Below are 23,632 nucleotides of genomic sequence, written 5' to 3'. Positions count from 1 at the left end.
GTGCATGAGGATGCTAACGTTATGTGGGAAGAGTGGTTTTTTTTAGTGATAATAAAAATATTGCAACACCACACGCCACCGTGCTTGGAGTCTCACCACGGGAAAAGCTCCTAATAGTAAACCATACGTTGGTGGTGGAATCCAATCTATCCTAAAAGCACACACAAGGAAAATTAAACTACAGACGCAGAACTTTACGTTTCAAAATGGTTTAATACTTTATTTTGATTAATTGAGAAATTTATAAGTGGCTGTAAGGATTCTAAGAAAGCCAATATGCGATGCAAGACATTGGCTTTTAGTGATTTATATAATAGATTAAATACTAAGGAAGGAGAAGATATAGTGTATCAGTTAGCCACACAAGAGGTGGAGTTGTAAGGATTATAAAGTTCAGTGAAGTATATAGGATGAGAATCATGACCGCAAAAAATACTTTTCCATAGAGGATCGATTCCACAAAGGTGGATGAGACTATTTGCTAAACTTTTTAATGATATTCGTGGAAATTAAAGATTGACTCTATGTTGCACCTTAGCTATCCTAAAAATGAAATAAAGCATATGTTTTGTTATCGGCGTACTTAGTAAAACTGAAGTTAGAGCGAGGCTTTAAAGAAATGAAGGGTGAAAAGCTGTTGGACAAGATGAATATTCAATAGAGGTATGAAAAATGTTAGAGATGAAGGGATTTTTGGCTTACTAACTTTAATACTATTTTGAGACTAAGGATCCCAGATGGTGGAGAATGAGTGTGTTAATTCCCTATTTTTTAAAGAATAAGGTGATCACATATTGTCGATTATAGAGGTATTAAGTTTGTTCATACTTTAAAACTATGGAAGCGAGTTTGGGCTAGGTTGCGGCGTGATACTAATGTTTTCTCTCAAAAATCAATTTGGATTCATGCCGGGTAGGTCGACTCATGGATACCATACGTTAGTTAAGAGGTTTGATGGAGAATATAGAGAAAATAAGGAGGCATCTACATATATATTTATTGTTAGAAAAGCATATTGAATAAAGTTAAGATAAGTGCTATGGAGAGTTCCTGAAAAGAAAGAAGCAATAATTGACCTCGTATTCAATCATAAAGATAATGTATTGTAGGAGCTATTAACTTGTGTTCAAACACAAGGGGTTTGACAAATATTTTCCTATTGGTTGGGTTACTATCAAAGGAACAGCCTAAGCCCATATCTTTTTTGCTTTAGTGCATGGATGTTCTCACTTAGAAGACAAAATCTTAAGATCTAAAATATTACTCTCAAAAATATTTTTGTTAATATTCTTTAAATGCCCCCATCTAATCCTAGAAAAACGTTTTACATTATTTTTATTTTATCCCCCTTTATCTTAAAGTCTAAAACTAATAATCGATGTTGGGTACAAAAATTTTCACTCGGAATAACTTTACAATCTTTGCAATCTAAACGATTTAATTTTCTAATAAGAAAATAGTCAATCTGGGTTGTACTATATCCATTTTTATAAGTGATGAGATACTCATTCCTTTTCTTAAATAAGGTATTAACAATTTAAAAATCATAAGCTAAACAAAAATCTAATATGATCTTGCCACCTTCACTCGTCGTTCCAAATCTATGGCCACCATGAATGCTTTTAAAATCATCTACCTCTCTACCAACATGTCCATTTAAATCTCCTCCAATAAAAACTCTTTCTTCAAGAGGTATTTTTTGTATTAATTCTTCTAAGTAATTCCAAAAATTTAATTTAGAACTCATATCCAAACCTACTTGAGGAGCATAAGCACTTATAATATTAACAATCTTATCATCAACAACAATCTTTAAAGCTATAATTCTATCTCCAATCCTATTAATTTTTATAACATTTAAACTCTTATCTATAATAACACCTACACCATTTCTAGTACGACTCCTACCCGAATACCAAAGTTTAAATCATAAACTATCAATTTCCTTAGCCTTCTCTCCAATCCACTTAGTTTCCTGAATGCACAAAATATTTAATTTCCTACGAATCATAATATATATTAATTTCATTAATTTTCCTATAAGAAAACCTATATTCCAAGTTCATATCCTAATTTTAGTTTCATAAACAAGCTTCTTTGCCCACATCCGTCCTTGATGTGGGAACCTTGCCTATTTAACACTGCACCCGGACGCCGGTACAGCGGCCCTTGCACACTTGTCACTGTATTTAGGCCATACAGCGCATCGCTTCCAGGGGACGCCCTAGCATTAACACAATTTCTTAAACAATTTCAAGTTGGTACTTTTGGTAAATTAAGTAGGAAGAAATTTGGGCCTGGGCCTTTTCGTATTCTACGAAAGTTGGGCATGAATGCTTATCTCATGAATCTTCCTATTATTGTTGGCACCTCTCCTGTGTTTAATGTTTCTGACCTTTCTTTGTATGAAGGAAATTCTGATGATTCTGTGGAAGTTGAAACTTTACCAATTTCCACTTCAGTTCTAAACAGAGATGATCAAATTGAAGAAGTCATTGATATCAAAATTACTGAGACTAGACATGACGAATACAAGAGGTTATTGGTTAAATGGAAAAATCGTCTATTGACAGACTGTACATGGATGGATGCTATTGAGCTGAAAAATCGTCATCCGAATCTTTTTGAGAAAGTTGTTGAAGCCTTCTCATCAGAAGATGAGATTCTCCCACCAGGGGGGAAATGATGCATGCATATTTCAATTTATTTTCATTTCCATTATAATTTGAATATTATAATTTTTTGTTTAGTTTTTATGCTATCCTATGATGGAAAACATCCAATAATCATGAGTAGGTAGTGCTTAGGCATGGCAAACCTTTAGTGTGCTAGCTACTTGGGTTCTTTTAGTCTTTGTGCTGTTGGGTGCCTCTTGGGTTGAGCTGGGCTGCTTGGTTTTGGGCTGTGTTTTTTGAGAGCTACTTAATTCCAGCTCATTATTGCTTGAGCTGATGCTTTAGCTCATTATTATAAAAAGTTTTTCTTTGGTTAGCTCAATTAGTGGAGTGGAATTATAGCCTTCTTTCTCCTCTTTGTCTCTTCGTTTCTTCCTCCTGGCTCCTGGTGCTCCTTCCTATGGGCTGTTTCGTTCCCCCTGGCTCTGTCCCGATTCCCTGGATGTCTGCTCCTTTCCCGTGGTTACTTTTCTCGGTTTCCTGTACTGCCTTTTCGAGTGTTGTTTTGGATTTAATCCTGGCCTTTTTCTGATTGGTTCAATTGGAGGTGAGATGTCTATATGGATGCCCCCTCTTCTCTTATAAATTAGAGATGATTTGAGACAAAGAAGGTTAATGAATATTTGAGAAAAATCTCTACAAAACCTGAGGGTTTCTTTTCCTTTCTTGGAAAAGCTTGAAAGCTTATTCCAATTTTACCTTCCTCCTCTCTATTTCATCTTGGCTTCTAATCTCTTCTTTTCTACGCAAGCTCCACTCCACTTGTATCATTCTTCATGAGCTATTAAAGGTGTTTGTTGGCAGAATTTGGTGACATTTGCTGGAGGAGTCTTGTTGGACGTTGGATCTAGTTGCTGTGGTAGACCCTTGGTTTGCAAACCCTAAGCCCTGAGTTAAGTCTTTTGAAACTCAAAATATGGATGAAGGTAAAAGAATAATGAGGCCTAAACCTACTGAACAACCAAAACTAATTAGACCATGTTATAAATGTGAGCTTAATGATCATCTCTCTGCGGCTTATAGAAAAAACAACCCAACAAGAAATAATTATATTAAAAATGATGAGGAAATAGAAGAAGAGGAAGAAAACGAATCTGAATCTGAAAATGAAATTGAATTGGAGAAAGTTGATGTAGAGGGCGATGAAGATGAACAAATGTTAGTAATCCGACAAGTTTTGACAACTAAAATGAAAAATGGGAATAAGTGGCTTAGAAGAAACATTTTAAAAACCACTTGCACAGTTGAAGGAAAAATTTGCACTTTAATGATCGATAGTGGAAGTTCGGGTAATTTTGTTTCACAAATAATGGTAGATAAGCTTAAATTAAAAATCAAAAACTACTTGTCAAACCATACAAAATCTCTTGGTTCAAGGAAGGGGTGAGATTCCTATAACAAAACAATGCACCGTTAACTGAACAATTGGAAGTTCCTACAAAGATCAGGTGGTTTGCGATGTTGTACCTCTTGAAGCTTGTCACATCCTATTGGGTCGTCCTTGGCAATTCGATCACAAAACAATTCATAACGGGGAAAAGAACACCTACACTTTGATTCAAAATATTAAAGAATTCACTCTTTATCCTCAAAAACATGTGTCTGACCCGCCTGTCAAAAATACTAAAGTTGCAAAAACAAACACTCCTGAACTGCTTCTTAACACAAACGAGTTGAAGCAATCTGAGGTAGCTTACCTAGTGTTAGGAAAAGAAATTGATTCAACCTCTCAAATTCCTAAAGAAATTCAACCTTTAATTGATCAGTTTTCTGATATAACACCTGAAGAGTTGTCAATAGGTTTGTCACCGATGAAAGACATTTAGCATCACATTGATTTAATACATGGAGCCATTTTGCCTAATCTTCCCCATTACATAATGAGTCCAACCGAACATGATGAACTTTTTAAGCAAGTGACTGAACTGTTAGAGAAATGTTTGATTAAGAAAAGCTTAAGTCCTTGTGTTGCACCTGCTTTGCTTACACCTAAAAAAGATGGAACATGGAGGATGTGTGTGGATAGTCAGACTATAAATAAAATCACCATCAAATATAGATTTCCAATTCTTAGGCTGGATGACATGTTGGATATGTTAAGTGGTGCCAAAATCTTTTCTAAAATTGACTTGAGAAGTGGGTATCACCAGATCAGGATAAGACCAGGAGATGAATGGAAAACTGCTTTTAAAATCAAAAAAGGATTGTACGAATAGCTTGTTATGCCTTTTGGACTTTTTAATGCTCATAACACTTTTATGAGAAAGATGAATCATATTTTAAGATCTTTTATTAGAAAGTTTCTTTTTTTTTTCTTATTGTATCTAACTATTTTATTGGAAAGTTTATTATTGTGTACTTCGATGATATTCTGATTTATAGTATTCACACTTCTGAGCATCTTAATCATGTGAAACAAATTCTGCAAACTCTAAGAGAGAAAAGTTATACATCAATCTAAAAAAAATGTTCTTTCATGACTTCAAATTTAATATTTTTGGGATACATCATGTTTGCTAAGGGTATTAAGGTTGATCCTGTAAAAATTGAGGCAATTCAAAACTGACCTATTCCTAAAAATATCAGTGACGTAAGAGGGTTTCATGGCTTAGCTTCTCTCTATCGAAATTTCATTAAAAACTTTAGTTCTCTAATTATCCATATCACTAATTGTTTGAAAAATAGAGTTTTTGAATGAACATCTCAAGCTGAACAAACTTTTCAAATCATTAAGGCAAAAATGAGTCAAGCTCCCATCCTTAACCTGCCAATTTTTGAAAAAGTTGTTGAAGTTGATTGAGATGCTTCTCATGTTGGTATTGGTGCAGTGCTTAGCCAGGAAGGAAAGCATATTGCATACTTTAGTGAAAAGTTAAATGATTCTCGATCTAAATATTCTACTTATGACTTGAAATTTTATACGATTGTTCAAGCTTTTGAAATTCTGGAGATGTTATTTAATTCAAAGGGAATTTGTCTTAAACACTAACAACGAAGCTTTATGATTTTTGGCTCTCAAAAAAATATGAACAAACGACATGCCAAATGGATATATTTTTTGCAAAAATACTCTTTTCACATTAAGCATAAAACTGGGGTGCTAAACAAAGTGGCTGATACTTTAAGTAGGAGGTATCATCTATTGGTAAATGTTTACCCAATCATAACTTCTTTCAATTTTTTAAAAGACACGTGTGCGAATGATCCAAATTTAAGAGTACTTGAGAATCATTGTCTCACTTCAGGAATTGATCCTTCTGCTAAATTTGTCATTCAACAAGGTTTTTTGTTTAAAGGTTCTAGACTTTGCATTACCAAAAAATTCTTTAAGAGAACAGCTTGCGCAAGAACTTATAGTGGGGGTTTAGGTGGATATTTTGGTCAAGGAAAAACTGTTGCCTTAGTGGAAGAAAAATATTTATGGCTGCATATGAGAAAGCAAATTGCTAAGCTAGTGAAACAATGTAAATTCTGTCAAGCTTTCAAAGGAACTTCTCAAAACATTGATTTGTAACTCCTCTTCCAATTCCAAATAAACCTTGGGAAGATATCTCTATGGATTTTGTTTTGAGGTTGCATGTTACTGCAAGAAAATATGATTATGTTTTTATTATCGTGGACCGATTTAGCAAAACTGAACACTTTATTCCATACAAGAAAACTTCTGATGCTTCATATATTGCTAATTTATTTTTTAAAGATATTGTTTGTCTTCGTAACATTCCTCAAACATTCACTTCTGATAGTGATACTAGATTTTTGAGTCACTTTTGAAGAACATACTGGCAAAATTAGGAACTACCCTTCAGTTTAGTAGTGCATATCATCCACAAACCGATGGACAAATTGAAGTTGTCAATCGAAGCTTAGGAAATTTACTGAGATGTCTTGCTAGTGAGAAACCATCCATGGTGATTTAACATTGCCCCAAGCTGAGTCTGTATACAATAATTCTGTTAATCGCTCCACTGGTAAAACTCCCTTTGAGATTATTTATAATCAGCCTATACCTCACATTTTAGATAGAAATTATTTGCATTTGCCTAATAAAGTTAGTGTTCAAGTCACAGAAACTTTTGATCATATCAAATCTGTCCAACAGCAAGTTCTTGAAAAACTCCGAATGGCTAATGTTAAATACAAATCTAATGCTGACAAACATCGGAGGAAAGTTCATTTTAACGAGGGTGATTTGGTTATGGCTTACTTTCGTCGCCAACGATTTCATGTTAGTACTTTTGATAAATTAAGCAGGAAGAAATTTTAGTCTATTTGTATTCTGCGAAAGTTCTTAGTATTGTTGGCAGTTCTCCCGTGTTTAATGTTTCTGACTTTTCTTTGTATGAAGGAAATTCTGATGATTCTGTGGAAGTTGAAACTTTATTGAAGTTCTAAACAGAGATGATCAAATTGAAGAAGTTATTGATATCAAAATTACTAAGACTAGACATGGCGAACACAAGAGTTTCTTAGTTAAATGGAAAAATTGTCCATTGACAGACTGTACATTGATGTATGTTATTGAGCTGAAAAATCATCATCCTGATCTTTTTCAGAAAGTTATTCAAGCCTTCTCAACAAGAGATGAGATTCTCCCACCAGGGGGGAATTGATGCATGCATATTTTAGTTTATTTTCATTTTTATTATAATTTTTTGTTTAGTTTTTATGCTATCCTATGATGTAAAATATCAAATGATCATGAGTAAGTAGTGCTTGGGCATGGCAAACCTTGGGTGTGCTAGCTACTTGGGTTTTTTTGGTCTTTGGGCTGCTGGGTGGCTCTCGAGTTGAGCTGGGCTGCTTGGTTTTGGGTTGTGTTTTTTGGGAGCTTCTTGGTTCCAGCTCATTATTGCTTGAGCTGATGCATTAGCTCATTATTATGAAAATTTTCTTTGGTTAGCTCAATTAGTGGAGTGGAATTATTGTCTTTTTTTCTCCTCTGTATCTCTTCGTTTCTTCCTCCTGATGCTCCTTCCCATGGGATGTTCCGTTCCCCCTGGCTTTGTCCCCATTCCCTAGATGTTCGCTCCTTTCCCATGGCTGCTTTTTTCAGTTTCCTGTACTATCTTTTCGGGTGCTGTTTTGGATTTAATACCTTTTTCTGATTGGTTCAATTGGAGGTGAGATGTTTATTTGGATGCCCCCTCTTCTCTTATAAATTAGATATGATTTGAGACAAAGAAGGTTGTTTAATATTTGAGAAAAATCTCTACAAAACCTGAGAGTTTCTTTTCCTTTCTTGAAAAAGCTTGAAAGCTTGTTCCAATTCTCTCTTCCTCCTCTCTATTTCGTCTTGTCTTCTAATCTCTTCTTCTCTATGCAAGTTCTACTCAACTTGTATCATTTTCTTGAGCTATTAAAGGTGTTTGTTGGCAGAATTTGGTGACATTTGCTGGAAGGGTTTTGTTGGACATTGGACCTAGTTGCTATGGTGAACCCTTGGTTTGCAAGCCTTAAGCAATTATCTTATTTTACCTGCTTTTCGTTGCATGTGAGAAAACCGCTTGCCAATTGTTCTGAGTATAATGTTTTATTTTTAAATTTTGTTTCGTTTGTTCGACTTTGGTTTGTTTTAGAATTTTGTTTGGATGTCAGCTTTCTAGATTGAATCGAGTTTTGTTCTAGTGTTCTCCTCTATTGGCTCTTTCTTTCTAGTTTGCCTGCATCATTTATTATATAGGTGAGTTCAATTTGTAAGCTATTCACCAAGTCATATGCATTTGATATGAAGGTTTAGTTGATATAAACTGACTCCTTACTCGATTACCAAGCACAACTAAATAAATAGTTAATGAGCTGTGCTCAATTAGCTAAAAACCAAGGTGGGGCGTCATGAGTTAGTTCATTTTAAAAAAATATTAGAGTAAATTACATATAACCCCTATGTAATATTTAAAATAAAAACACAGCCCAAGTATTTTCTAAAACATACACATGACCCCATATGATATTTGAAATAAATAAATAACATAACATAACCCCCATGTAAGTGTTGATAATCCCATAAATTTTGGAGTAAAATTATACACATAACTACTATGCATTGGGGTTATGTGTAGATTTCAAACATACACATCATTTGTAATTACCCAAAAATATCAAAAGAACATGCTTCTATAGATACAAATTTAAAGGTTTAATTAGAAAGTTAAGATTTGGCCGCTTCTATTTTGGTTTGAAACATAATTTTATTTTCTTCTAAACATATTTTGTATGGAACTTAAATAAACATAATTGCACATAATTTAAACTTATATAATTCATATAATGTACACGAACATGCATATTTTTGGTCCAAACTTGACCAAAAAATTGAATAAAAAATTCATGTTCACAAATAAATATGTTCTTGAGCATGCTAATGCTTCAACCAAAGTTGTTTACCATATTATTGAATAAAAAAAATGATCAAATTGGTTTCTAACTTTTTATGAAGCTACCCGGCAATAAAAAAAAGTACCAGTTTGATCCCTTTACTCTTTCAATAGAGATCAAATTAATCCTCTCATGGGATCATTTAGAACCCAACTAAAAAGTCAAGGGACTAAAATGAGACTTAAATAATTGGGTATCATTTGGTCCTTCGTAAAGAAGCAAAGGACCATTTTGGTGCTATCTCTTATTGAATAAAAATAAATTAAACATGTAAATTCTAATCATGCTTAATACACATAAAATTTCTTGCTAACAAAGATAGGCGATAGATTAAAATTTTAGCACAATTATAGTAATATTAAACATTTTCTTAAAAGGAAATTTTCAATAAAAAGGCTAACAATAAAAATTGAACGACATAAATAGCACCTTTGAGATATTTCAATCTTAAAGCAACATGACTTTTTCCAAATTTTTTAGTTACCTTAACAATGCATTTGATGTAAGCATAAACATAGAGGTAAGCCAACAAGCAAGAGATCAAACAACATTCAACTTAACAACAATTTCTTTAAAAAATAAATCAGCAATATATGAAGCATCATAAGTTTTCTTGCAAGGAATAAAGTGTACCATTTTGCTAAATTTGTCCACAACAACAAAGAAAGAATCATATTTTCTTGCAGTAACAGGCAACCCTAAAACAAAATCCATAGAGATATCTTCCCAAAGTTTATTTGGAATTGGAAGAGGAGTACATAAACCAATGTTTTGATAAGTTTCCTTGAAAGCTTGAAATATTTTATATTGTTTCACCAGCTTAGCAATTTACTTTCTCATATGAGGCCAAAAATATCTTTCTTCCACTAAGGCAACAGTTTTTCATTGACCAAAATGTCCACCCAAACCCCCACTATGAAATTCTTACACAAGATGTTCTCTTAAAGAATTTTTTATAATGCAAAGTCTAGAACCCTTAAACAAAAAATCTTATTGAATGACAAATTGAGCAGAAGGATCAGTTCCAAAAGTGAGACAAGATTTTCAAATACTCTTAAAATAAGGATCAATCGCATAAGTGTCTATTAAAAAATCGAAAGAAGTTATGGTTGGGTAAACAGTTACCAACAGATGAGACCTCCTACTTAAAGCATCAGCTACTTTGTTTAGCACACCAGTTTTATGCTTAATATGAAAAAAGTATTCTTGCAAAAAAAATGTCCATTTGGCATGTCTTTTGTTCAGATTTTTTTAAGAGCCCAAAAATTGTAAAGCTTTGTAGTCAGTGTTTAAAACAAATTCCCTTTGAGTTAAATATCATCTCCAGAATTTCAAAGTTTGAACAATCGCATAAAATTTCAAGTCATAAGTAGAATACTTAGATCGAGAATCATTCAATTTTTCACTACAGTATGCAATAGGCTTTCCTTCCTGACTAAGCACAGCACCTATACCAACATGAGAAGCATCACAATCAACTTCAAAAAAAAATTTAAAATTTGGCAGGCTAAGGATGGGGGCTTAACTCATTTTTGCCTTAATGATTTGAAAAGTTTGTTCAGCTTGAGGTGTCCATTTAAAGACTTTTTTCCAAACAATCAATGATATGGGCAATTAGATAATTGAAGTTTTTAATGAACATTCGATAGAAAGAAGCTAAGCCATGAAACCCTCTTACCTCACTGATATTTTTAGGAGTTGGCCAGTTTTGAATTGCCTCAATTTTTATAGGATCAATCTTTATTCCCTTCGCAGACACAATGTATCTCAAAAATGTTAAACTTGAAAACATGAAAAAATATTTTTTAAGATTGATGTATGTTCTCTTAGTGTTTGCAGAATTTGCTTCACATGATTAAGATGCTTAGAAGGGTAAATGCTATAAATCAGAACATCATCGAAATACACAATAACAAACTTTTCAATAAAAGGTCTTAAAACATGATTCATTGTTCTCATAAAAGTACTATGAGCATTTGATAACCCAAAAGGCATAACAAGCTACTTGTACTCTAAAGACTTTTTTAAAATTTGGCAGGCTAAGGATGGGGGCTTAACTCATTTTTACCTTAATGATTTGAAAAGTTTGTTCAGCTTGAGGTGTCCATTTAAAGACTTTTTTCCAAACAATCAATGATAGGGGCAATTAGATAACTGAAGTTTTTAATGAACATTCGATAGAAAGAAGCTAAGCCATGAAACCCTCTTACCTCGCTGATATTTTTAGGAGTTGGCCAGTTTTGAATTGCCTCAATTTTTATAGGATCAATCTTTATTCCCTTCGCAGACACAATGTATCTCAAAAATGTTAAACTTGAAGTCATGAAAAAACATTTTTTAAGATTGATGTATGTTCTCTTAGTATTTGCAGAATTTGCTTCACATGATTAAGATGCTCAGAAGGGTGAATGCTATAAATCAGAATATCATCGAAGTACACAATAACAAACTTTTCAATAAAAGGTCTTAAAACATGATTCATTGTTCTCATAAAAGTACTAGGAGCATTTGATAACTCAAAAGGCATAACAAGCTACTTGTACAATCCTTCTTTAATTTTATAAGCAGTTTTCCATTCACCCGGTCTTATCTTAATATAAAGATTCTCACTTCTCAAGTCAATTTTAGAAAAAATTTTGGCACCACTTAACATATCCAACATGTCATTTAGCCTAGGAATTGAAAATTTATACTTGATGGTGATGTTACTTATAGCTCGACTATCCACACACATCCTTCAGGTTCCATTTTTTAGGTATAAGCAAAGCAGGCATAGCACACGGACTTAAGCTTTCTTTAATTAGACCTTTCACTAACAGTTCAGACACTTGCTTAAAAAGTTCTTCATGTTCAGTTGGACTCATTCTGTAATGGGGAAGATTAGGCAAAGTGGCTCCAAGTATTAAATCAATGTGATGTTGAATGTCTCTCATAGGTGGCAAACCTAATGGCAACTCTTCAGGTGTTATATCAAAAAACTAATCAATTAAAGGTTAAATTTCTTTAGGAATTTGAGAAGTTGAATCAGTTTCTTTTCCTAGCACCAGAAAAGCTACATCATATTGTTTCAACTCATTTGTGTTAAGAATTAGTTCAGGAGTGTTTGTTTTTGCAACTTTGGTATTTTTGACAGGGCGGTCAGGCACATGTTTTTTAGGATAAAAGAATTCTTTATTATTTTGAATCAAAGTGTAAGTATTATTTTCCCTATTATGAATTATTTTGTGAACGAATTGCCAAGGACGACCCAATAAGATGTGACAGACTTCAAGAGGAACAACATCGCAAACCACTTGATCTTTATAAGAACTTACAACTGTTAAGTTAGCAATGCATTGCTTTGTTATAGGAACCTCACCCCCTTCCTTGAACAAAAAGATTTTGTATGGTTTAGCAAGTGGTTTTGATTTTAATTTAAGCTTATTCACCATTAGTTGAGAAACAGAATTACCTGAACTTCCACTATCGATCATTAGAGTGCAAATTTTTCTTCTCAACTATGCAAGTGGTTTTAAAAATATTTCTTCTAAGCCACCTATCCCCATTTTCCATTTTAGCTGTCAAAACTTGTCGGATTAATAACAGTTGTTAACCTTCATCGCCCTCTACATCAACTTTCTCTAATTCGATTTCATTTTTAGGTTCAGATTCGTTTTCTTTATCTTCTTATATTTCTTCATCATTTTCTATATAATTATTTCTTGTTGGGTTGTTTTTTCTACAAGTCACAGAAAGATGATCATAAAGCCCGCATTTATAACATGGTCCAATTAGTTTTGGTTGTTCAATAGGTTTAGGCCCCATTATTCCTTTACATTTATCCATATTTTGAGTTCCAAAAGATTTAACTCTCACATCCAATGTTCCTACAGAAGTTTGTGAAAATTGAGTTTTAACCCCGTCAGTCTTTAGTCGCTTATAAGTTTCAGTTATTTTGTTATAACCCCTTTGATGTTGCTTTTCAATTTTCAGTGTCATTCAATAAGCCTCATCGAGTTTAATTACGTGGTGCAAATTCAGTTGATCTTAGATTGTCCATTTTAGACCGTTGATATACCTAGTGACAGTTCTTTCCTCAGATTCATCTAAGTCATTTCTAAATTATAGTTTGTAAAAAGTTTAAGTGTATTCTTCAACAGATTGATTACCTTGACGCGGGTTATTAAATTCTTAAAAGATAGTTCGTGCGTGGTCTGAAGATAGGAATTTCCCTCTCATTTTCTCTTTCATTCTTTCCCAGTTTTGAATTTTTTCTTTCCCTCGCCTTAGTCTATTGCTTTGAAAATTTTTCCACCGTGTGAGTGCATGACCAGTTAGTTTTAAGCTTGCAAATTTAACCTTCATGTTATCTGGTATTTATTTCCACTCAAAAAACTGATCCATTTTTTCTACCCACTCGATGAATTGGTCGGGTGAAAGTTTACCTTCGAAATTATGGACATATATTTTAATCCCATAATCTCAATTTCTTCGTTGCCTATTTTGGTTTCTAGGGACTACCTCCTCACTCTCAGAAGTTTGAACATTAGGATTGTTGACATTTAAGTTTGCAAGAGTATTATCCATGTTGTTTATTTGATTTTGCAAATCCACTAACTGTTGCATCATTTGTTGTCATTCCCCTTGATTATTAGTCATTTTTGTTTACTTAAGAAAGAGACTCCCATCAACCTAGGATTTACTAACTTGCTCTGATACCAAACTTGATGCAGGCAAACTAGAAAGAAAGAGCCAATAGAAAAGAACACTAGGACAACTAGAACAAAACTCGATTCAATCTAGAATGCAGACATCCAAACAAACACCAAAACAAACGAAAGTCGAACAAACGAAACAAAACTTAAAAAGTTAAAAATAAAAACACTATCCTCAAACAACCGGCTAGCGGTTTCCTCACATGCAATGAAAAGTAGGTAAAATAAGATAAGTGCTTAAGGGCTTGCAAACCAAAGGTCCACCACAGCAAAAAGGTCCAACGTCCAACAAAACTCCTACGGCAAATGTCACCAAATCAACCAACAAACATCTTCCAATAGCTCAAGAAGAAAGATCAGGTGGAGTGGAACTTGCGGAGAGAAGAAGAGATTAGAAGCCCAAGACGAAATAGAGAGGAGGAAGAGAGAAATGGAACAAGCTCTCAAGCTTGTCCAAAGGAAGAAGAAACCCTCAGGTTTTGTAGAGACTTTGCTCAAATATTCAACAACCTTCTCATGTCAAAAACATCTCCAATTTATAAGAGAAAAGGGGGAAGGCAAACAGTCATTCAACCTCCAACCGAACCAATCAGGTAATAGGAGCTAAAAAGCCACAATTCATTTCAGAACAGCACCCGAAAAGGCAGCACAGAGAACCGGGCAAAGCAGCCACGGGATAAGCAGTCAGGGGAGAAATCGAAGGGGCACAAAGGGGACTGGAACCAGCACCCAGCAAGGGAGAAGAACTAGCCACAGGAAACAGCACCAGGAAGAAACCGAGGAGACACAAAGAAGGGGAAAAGGCAAGAAACCACTCCACTTAATGAGCTAACAAATGCGATTACTCCAAAGAATGAGCTAAAACATCATCTCAAGCAAAAAAGAGCTAGAATCAAGTAGCTCCCAAGAATTCAGCTCAAAACCAAAGCAACCAAGGCCCAACCCGAAAAGCAACAAGCCAACAGCAACCCAAAAGACCAAAGAACCCAAGTAGCTAACACACCCAAGGATTGCCATGCCCATGCACTACCTACTCATGATCATTGGATGTTTTCCATCATAGGATAGCATAAAAAATTAAACAAAAAATTATAATATTCAAATTACAATAGAAATAAAAATAAACTTAAATATGCATGCATCACTCACTATATGAAAAAGCCTTCTTTTCATTGATCTTGTCCCTGATTTCTAGATATGATGCTGAAAGAGAACGACCAAAAGTTGTTTAGAAAATTCACAATTTAATTTTTATATCCTACTATCTTTGCTTTTCTAACGCCTTATTCTCTTCTTGAATTTGAGCTCAATTTCATTTATGTAGAGATCATCAATGTGAATGATTTAAAATATCGAGCAAAAATCTTCCCGACATTTGAAGGATATGAGAGAAAAATGCTTCGGAAAAATGGGAAGGCGAAGGATATGAGAGAAAAATGCTTCGGAAAAATGGGAAGGCATCGGTAGAGGATGCTCATATAAAAAATAGAACTAGTCAAATACATGAACTCATCTCATTTGAAGCAATACAAACAACTATTGAGAATTGATGAGAGAGAAAGAGAGAGAGAAGAGGTGGTTAGAAAAAAAAAATAGTTGAACTATTTATGCCAAAGGGATAAAAAATTTTTATAATTGACTAATTTTAGATAAAGATGGCAGGTGTCATGGGAAATTATGAAAAAGAGGTCAAGCAACATTCCATGCATGAAATAATAACAAGTGTGTTAAAAGGGAGACGTTGAACCTATAGATGCATAACTAGTCATCCACTAAAATAAATGGACCAAGCCCTTGGGCTTGTATCAGGTTAGTAAAATTTTGATTGCAGTGTTATGCCTAAAGAATGGATTGATCGAAATGGTAGAATACTAATAAATTATGTGAGGCACACGCTATATCTTTAACAAGTCCATTGACTCTTCAGATTAAGAAAATTGGTGATATCTAGTTCAAACATCTTTACAAGATTATGGAAGTCAATGGCCATACAGGTGATAATCAACAACCAATCAAGTAATCTGATTGCAACAGCTAAGTCAATGGATAAGAGAGAATTTGTATTGGACTTAATGAAAGGCACGTTGCACAGATTTAAAGTTAGAAGATATTAGAAGAAAATAAGGTGTATTTATATGTATCTTAGAAGGCAAAGGCTATTAACTATTTCATTTATGGGTCAAATGTGGGTACTAAATCTTATGGAAAAGTGAACAAATAACTGAGAGCTTGTGAGGCTAGATATAAACAGATTTGCCACTTTAACTTAGACAATAAAAAGTTCGTAAAAACAAAAACAAACTCTTATTTCTCTGTCTATTTCTGAAATCATGAGGGAGTATTTTGGTGCCACGTTTTATTTTGTATATCTATAACAAATCCTTCATTGAGGTACTTAGAGAAGTTGATTCCAATATGAGTTCCTCCATGGGATTTATATATGAAATGATGGAAGTTGCCAAGAAAAGGATTGCAGAAGCTCGCTAAGGGATTGAAAAGAAGTATATAGTTTTCAGAATTTAATTGAGAATAAATGGGCCAGGAAGCTACAATGCCCTTTACATGTGTCAGTTTACAATCTTAACTCAAATATTTCAAAGGGATTAGATTTAGCAATATCTAGAGATTAGGAAAGAATTGTTTAAGTGCAAAAACAAATTTTTTTCTATAATAAACAAATGACTCAAATGAAAACTGAGATGAATCACCATAAAATAAGCGGAGAAAATTCATTCTAAGTTTGCTTAAAAACAATAAACTCCCACCATCTAGTATTGCAAACTTTCTAATTTTATTTAACTATGCCTCTAATTGCATAATTTTAATATTGCACCAAAGGTATATTGCACAAAAAATTACATGTAACAAATGTTAAGGAAGTGGCCTCTGATGATGACTGGAATGTAAAGTAAGAAGACCTATGCTTTTCGTTTGATTTTAAATTGATGGAATGAAAAGAACAATATACATAATTTAATTGTTATTAGAAATTATGTGGCAAGATAAGAGGATGGGGCAACATAAAAAACTCTAAGCAACAACAAATTATTGTGAGAAGCTCTACTTGATTCATCTTTTACATAGTGGATAACTTATTTATTTTTTCATGGCCAAGATGTGGATGAACTGACATGATTACTAAAAATTTTGCAACATCGTTCGTGATAAACTTTGTCATGGTGAGGAATGAATGTGAGATGACATCAAAGAAGAAGATGCAAATGTTTCCATTGATGAGCATAATTGGATATAGTTTTAGAATATAAGATATATTTCTTTGATGTTGAAAAGTTACTTTTTTGTTTCAAGGTAATTAATGTAATGATGTTTAAATGTGTCTTATATTACTAGGTATGAAATGTCATATATTTTATTTCTTTGATTTCATTCATCATAATATATTTCAATATTTCTCTAAAAAACTGAAGTTGAAATGACGCTTATGTCTCATTCAAAATATAGTTTAAATGCATGCTTCATGCATCCTCTTTTAAAACATTAATAAAATCTTCAATTTTCAATTCATATAATAATGATTTGCATAAAATCATGCATCAATAGCATTAATGGCTTTACAACCTTGCATGTAGCAAATAAAAAGGTATGTTTTGCCATCATATTATAGCTCCATGTATCATATATCAATTGAGTCATAACAATAAAATGCTGCAATCGAAATCATCCAATTTTGTATAAACAAACTTAAATGTCAATGAAGTTAAACTTACTCAAAATTAAGCGACTCATCCCTAATTACATGGTAGAATACATCTTAAATAATGCCTCTAAAATTCATAATGTTATGGTAGAACTCACACATACCCCAGTTATAGCTCCTTTTTCCTTATTCCCTTTTCCTAAATTAATTCCCCAAGGACAATCCTTCTACCTTACAAAGTTAGCTTCTTGTCCAAGCAAGTTCCTGAGGTCCGCCTTGCCATCATTGTTGATCTGGTTAGACCAAAACTAGAAAGATCCTAGACAAGTCTAATTCAATTTATAGCTCGACTCCCAAAAACTTAGTTCAAGTGTGAATTTGCAGCAATTATCCTCCTTAACTGATATATTTCATAACTACACATGGAGATGTGTATCCCTTCTAAATTTATTTGGATTATGCATGCAGCAAAAACTCCTCTCTATCACACTAAATTATTCGTTTCTTGAAAGACATGCAATCATGTCCTACATATCTACCTAATATATCACTAAGATCTTAAGCTTAAGAAAATATCCTCAACAAGGAGCAATCGCATGTACTTCAATCATCAATATTCTCAGTGATTGAACTCAAAATATGTGCTAACAACCAGCTTTGATTTTGAATTCAAAGCTATTGGTGAAAGAATAAGTTGAGTATTCAAGGCATTTGCAATTTTGATTTGAATGATATTTGAAGGATCTCGAGTGAATTATCTTGTGAGTGTATCATAAAAGCACTACATAGTAATGTAGCAACATTGTGTTAACATAATTGTGTGTCGTTGAAGGTTAATTTGGACATTTTCTACTTTCTTTTAGATGCCCACAACTATTTTATTGCACAAAATGATTTTTGTGCCATTGTTTAAAAACAATTCTTCTATGAGGTGGACGAAAGATATTACACATAAGAATGATTAATAGGTCAGTCCATGCGAGATTCATCCATTTCTTCTACTATGTTTACCATTCCATATCTCCTATTCCTTTTGTATGTGTAGCGCTAACGTGGCTTTGAAGTGTACCGAAATGCATAAAAAAGCAAGAATCATTTGTTAATGGACACGAGCTTCAAATTTTCGAATGAAAGATAGTGGAGTTTAATTTCAAATGGCATTGTTCTTGTGTTGAATGAATTGAATCCCTTCAAATCAATCAATGTAGCTTAGTAAATCAGAGAAAAATTATACTTTAAGTATATTTGCTTAAACCATTATTTCTACAATTAAAAGATATGTGTAGCATAACTCAAAGTAGGACAATTGAATGTCAGGGTCCTTTTTTAAAAGTTATTTACTTTTCTCCTTATAATTTATTGAAATTCAAGCATTTTTCCATATTAAATCTCATATTTAGTCATCATATTTACATTATATTAGATCATATTTAATTAGAGTGCCTCTCAACTTAGACTGCTATAGGGTTTATCTACATCGAAACTGTAAACAACTAGCAAACCAACGTTTCTAAGATTATCTTTACGTGGAACTAATAAGGCAATTCAGAAAACCAAAATTGCTTGTGATTTCAGTACATTGTCTGCTAGTACAACATAAGCTCCATCTAGCAAAGTGAATCACCATAAGAAAATGACAGAGAAACCATATACAATAAGGGGGGTTGAGTAAAAAAGCAAATGGAGAACCACAATCACAAAGAGAGCAGTCTTCTAACATAAGGAAATAGTTGGTAAGCAAAAATTGCAAACAAGGAGGAATAATAGGATTGAGGATTTTAAATCAGGAGGATTAAAATATTGATTTTTCTTTAGAATTAAGTAGAATTATTTTTCTTATAAAAATCCGAAGTTGTTTGACTTACAAACAAGTTAGCTGACAAAGATTTTTAAGCAATGCCCGACAACAACATGAGTAAAAAATGGCTCCTTTGCCCAATCATTATCAAAAGATCTCCTTTTGTCAAGAAAAAAAGAATGGAAAGGCGCACATTTCTATAGTTTGTCCAGTAAAACCTTGAATTATTCTCAAAGGGTCATGTCTTATATCACCCCTCCCACAAATCTAGAGGCCACCCAAGCTAAAAAAAATAACTGGCAAGTTAGACCGCCACTTTATTGTCCTTAGCATCCATTTAAAGCAAGGCCAAGGAGAAAATTTCAGAAAGTCGGGCCCCCAGGCACATGTCCTATTCTAATGTACTTAAGATTTTAAAAAAAAAAAAACAATTCAATAGAGAAAGCAGAAACTCAGTAAAGATAAAAAATTTAAAAAAATCTACTAAATTTCAACTTAGAATTTATCAGTCATTTTTAACTCAATTCATGCTTCATCAATTTCTATAGAGCCAAAAAAAAAAATCAATTTCTATAGAGCCATAAATATCAATTCATACCGCATCATCACTACAAAGGGAAAAACAGGAATAGCAACATAAAATCTTCTCATCTCAAAAAAGACTAATTAATTCACAATCAAGCTATCAATCCAATACATAACGACACAAAAAACGCATAAGAATAAATCTGCAACTAATTAAGGTTGTCAAACGAATCATAGTCACTTCATGACGAAAAAACATACATAAGGACAGGTACATTGACAGATACAAACCTTCCCCTCTGAATTTCCCTATTCATGGCCTCAATCTCATCCCTCATAGCGGATGCTTGCCCTAGCTCCTCCCTGGTACGTGAAAGCTCCACTTTCAGCCCCTGCAACCGTTCCAATAGGTCATTCCTCGCAGCACCAAGCTTCTGCACGTCAGCCCTTACCTGCGTTAACTCGGCCCGCATCTCCTCGACCACACGAGCCTCGGCATCAGCCTTCAAAGATCGTTCGAGCACCTCACGCACCTCCGCATCCCGCTCCACTTGTGCCCTAGCAGATGCAGCGGAGGCAACGCGGAGCTCATTACGGGAGGCATCGAGCTCCTGCTTTAGGGCGACGTGTGTAGCGGCAAGGTGCTGATTGTCGGAAAGGAGAACTTGGATCTCACGGTACTGAGCCGCGAGGCGATCTTCAAGGGCTATGATGGAGGGGGGAGGGGCGTGAGGCAGCGGGAGGCGACGGAGAAGTGAAGTTTCGTCGAGAATGTGGACGATCTGCGGTTGTGGGCCTAACCGAGTAGGCTGGCCATCGCGAAGATGGAGGACGTGGCTGGGGATGACGCGGCCCCTTCCTGCCATGGCTTGCAATTGCAAGATAGTGTGTATTGGAGAAATTAGGGTTTTGATGAAAAGGAAACAGTGAAGAAGGCTGATGGCCGGAAATTTTGGTTTAGGAGAGCCGTTGAATAGGCTAATTAGATTCAATAGATTGTGGGTACTTTGCTGCGGAGAATTTTGCGTGTAAATTCCACCTTTACTTATTATTCATTATGCTCATCTACTAAAATAATTTATGATTTTCTCAAAATTAAGAATTCATTTATGACGGTTTTCTGTTGCTTCTTAAAAAAAAAATTTTGGTGCAAAAAATTTAATGTTTGTACTAAAAAACTATTTTAAGAAGCAGTAAGAAAGCAGCTCCAAACGAAGCATAAATCTTTATCCAAAACAAAAGGTAGATTTTCATAAATAATACTCAAAATTATCCCATTTGCATATTTATATATATAATTTACAATTTACTCACATAACTCTTATTTTCTATATTTAGCATCTAAAACTTATTATTTACTCACATAGCACTTAAATCTTTATAATATAAAATTATCACTCTTCTCGCCCTCTTTCGTGATTTATAGTCGCCGAACTTCTCTTCATCAATCACAAGTCGTCAATCCAGTCAATGCTTACTAATAAGCTCTCAACACCATGTTTTCACCTCGTATCATCTTTCATGCATCGTTAGCTCCCATAGTTGCTCTTCCCAGTGAGATCCCTCGCAACTTCCTCGCCTCCTTTTTGTCCTTCACATGTTGTTGATTACATGGATATCCTTATCATCATAATCCCATTGTGACTCCATCTCTTCTTCATGATCCGAGTGATATCCCATCACGATTTTCACACTCTTTTTCATTGTCAAGAGTTTGAGAATGAGAGAATGGAGCTAGTAGAGTATTAGATTAAATAGATAATAAGTTTAGGGTAATACATAAATAAGATATTTTTGAATGTTATGCATGTCAAGCAAGTGAATATAACATAAATTTTCAGAACTTTCATTTTTCATCAACTATGCATAAATCTTATATTCTAAATTTTAAAAGTAAATCCAAACATTTCATATCCTTCTTCATTATATGGGCAATTCACATACAAACTATATAATTTAATGTATTTATTTTAATTATTTCATAATTATTCTAAGTTTACATCAAATATTTTATTGGATTTTATGCAATTAGGAACTTTTTTGAAATTGATCCCAAAGTTCTGTTATCTTAGATAGTGGTCATCCAATAAAAATTATTATTTTATAACTCTCTCTCTCTCTCTCTCTCTCTCTCTCTCTCTCTCTCTCTCTCTATGAAAGATATGCTATGTTACTTTCACTTTGTTTCTCATGTTAAAATAAGAACAATAATATGGTGAAAAATCATAATGTATATTTAATGTTTGATTGCATCTTTTTACTTAAATGCTGAACAAATAAGATCTCGAAATTTTCATATATTTCAGATGCATAGAACCTTTTATTTGTCTAGTTTGTTGAAGTGGCTTCCAAGCCAATGTTTATTATATTGGTTACATAATTGTTCTATCTTTGAAGATTAGTCAGAAGTTTTTAAGTAGTGCGTGGCTTTTCCATGTGGATCTAAGTTGGTTTTCATTTTCTTCTTACTTTAAAATGAAAATACAATATCTTCTAAAGAAGGCATGCCAAGTTTTGGCTATGTTTCTCATGCTAAACTTACAACAATAACTTGATGAAAGATGATTATCTATTTGTAGTTTGCAATTGTTCCTTTCTTTATTTAAATGCAAAATGAATGAAATACGGAAATCTTCAAATATTTATAACATTGTAAGCCCATTATCACATAAAACTCATTACTCACATATTTTATACTTTGCAAAAAAGTAGTTTTCAAAGCTAAAAATGGGTTCTATGGGTTGCTTAAAATAGGCCAATCAATTGTTTTGTCTATAAAGATTTGTCCAAAATTTCAAAGTAGTTTATTGTTTGTTTCATTGTAATCAAATATTTACCATAATTCAAGTGATCTCAATCTACTTTAAAGTTCATTTCATATACTTCCACATAAAAATTCATGTAAGTATTTTTATGATCATGTTACTTGCTACTTGATGTATAGTTAATATTATGCTTCTTGTATGTTGATTTCAATCAACTTCATAGATGTGGATTCTAGCATCCAATCTATGGATGATTCATCATCTGAGTAGAGAGAAGTCAATAAAAATCACAACATAAAATTTGATTATGTACAATATATAGCCATTTCCATCACAAAATTATTCATAAAGAACAACTTATGGCTAAGTTTTGGGTCTCAAAATTGATCACTAAAATGCTTGTCACAAATATTAGTATAGCTTAGGATTTATTGGCTTGAGAGTATGCTTTTTGATGATGAGAAAGCACTTCTAACTAGCATTATGGAAGGTTTTGACCTAAGAGACATGCATTGCATATGTGAATAAAAGATAGGAAGCCGTAACATATATGTTGGTGTTAGGGTTTTTTAAATTGGATACTAATCCTATGGAGAAAATGACTTTAGGGATCTCAAAGTTCCATTTAGGTGAAAGAGAGCTTGTAAATATTATTACTCATTACGACCTATCAAATGGAGGTTGAACTATTATTAGAGAGTGCTCTTATGGGTTCACCTTTCAAGAACATTATTTATGAGAAATATTAATAATAATGTTGAATACACGTTTATTATTTGAGGTAAATACTTCTTCCTTTGAAATGTTGATTAATATAATTCCCTAAATTGTATTTATTTCATCATATCAATTATATTATATCCCGCTAACCATGATCTCCACTAGTAGTTTTTAAAAATACTAATTATTATTATTATTATTTAGAATTTCATAATAATCATTATATATAATAGTATAATACTTTTTAGTGAGAATATCAAAAGAAATTACTGCTTCAATTATGTTGGTTGTAGTATTTCTCCCAATTTTTATAAAAGTTTAATGGATTACTTTGTATGATTTTCTCATGAAATATGTTGTCTCATCGCGTTTGCAATTTTTAATGTCATAACATGCAATTTCTTCCAATAAATTAGGGA

The 23,632-nt window shown here is 33.4% G+C and overlaps 1 protein-coding gene across 2 annotated transcripts in view; it reads right to left on the bottom strand.

The window, feature by feature from the left end:
• LOC110112936 (protein FLC EXPRESSOR) overlaps nt 1-20,711 on the bottom strand; it is a 47,148-nt gene extending 26,437 nt beyond the window's left edge. The window contains exons 1-2 of one of the 2 annotated variants that reach the window (XM_020845325.2): nt 20,181-20,711; nt 20,020-20,120 (exon numbers count right to left, since the gene is read on the bottom strand). In XM_020845325.2, the coding sequence (XP_020700984.1) occupies nt 20,020-20,120; nt 20,181-20,594 (515 nt within the window). In that variant the 5' untranslated portion in view covers nt 20,595-20,711. Of the gene's footprint in view, nt 1-20,019 lie in introns of both variants that reach the window. The other variant, XM_020845324.2, reaches the window with a different exon arrangement.
• Nucleotides 20,712-23,632: the final 2,921 nt, after the last annotated feature.

This window comes from Dendrobium catenatum, unplaced genomic scaffold, assembly GCF_001605985.2.
Source record: "Dendrobium catenatum unplaced genomic scaffold, ASM160598v2 original_scaffold_61322, whole genome shotgun sequence".
NCBI classification, from domain to species: domain Eukaryota; kingdom Viridiplantae; phylum Streptophyta; class Magnoliopsida; order Asparagales; family Orchidaceae; genus Dendrobium; species Dendrobium catenatum.
Note: the sequence above shows the minus strand (reverse complement) of the source record. Positions and strands in the feature narration are given on the sequence as shown.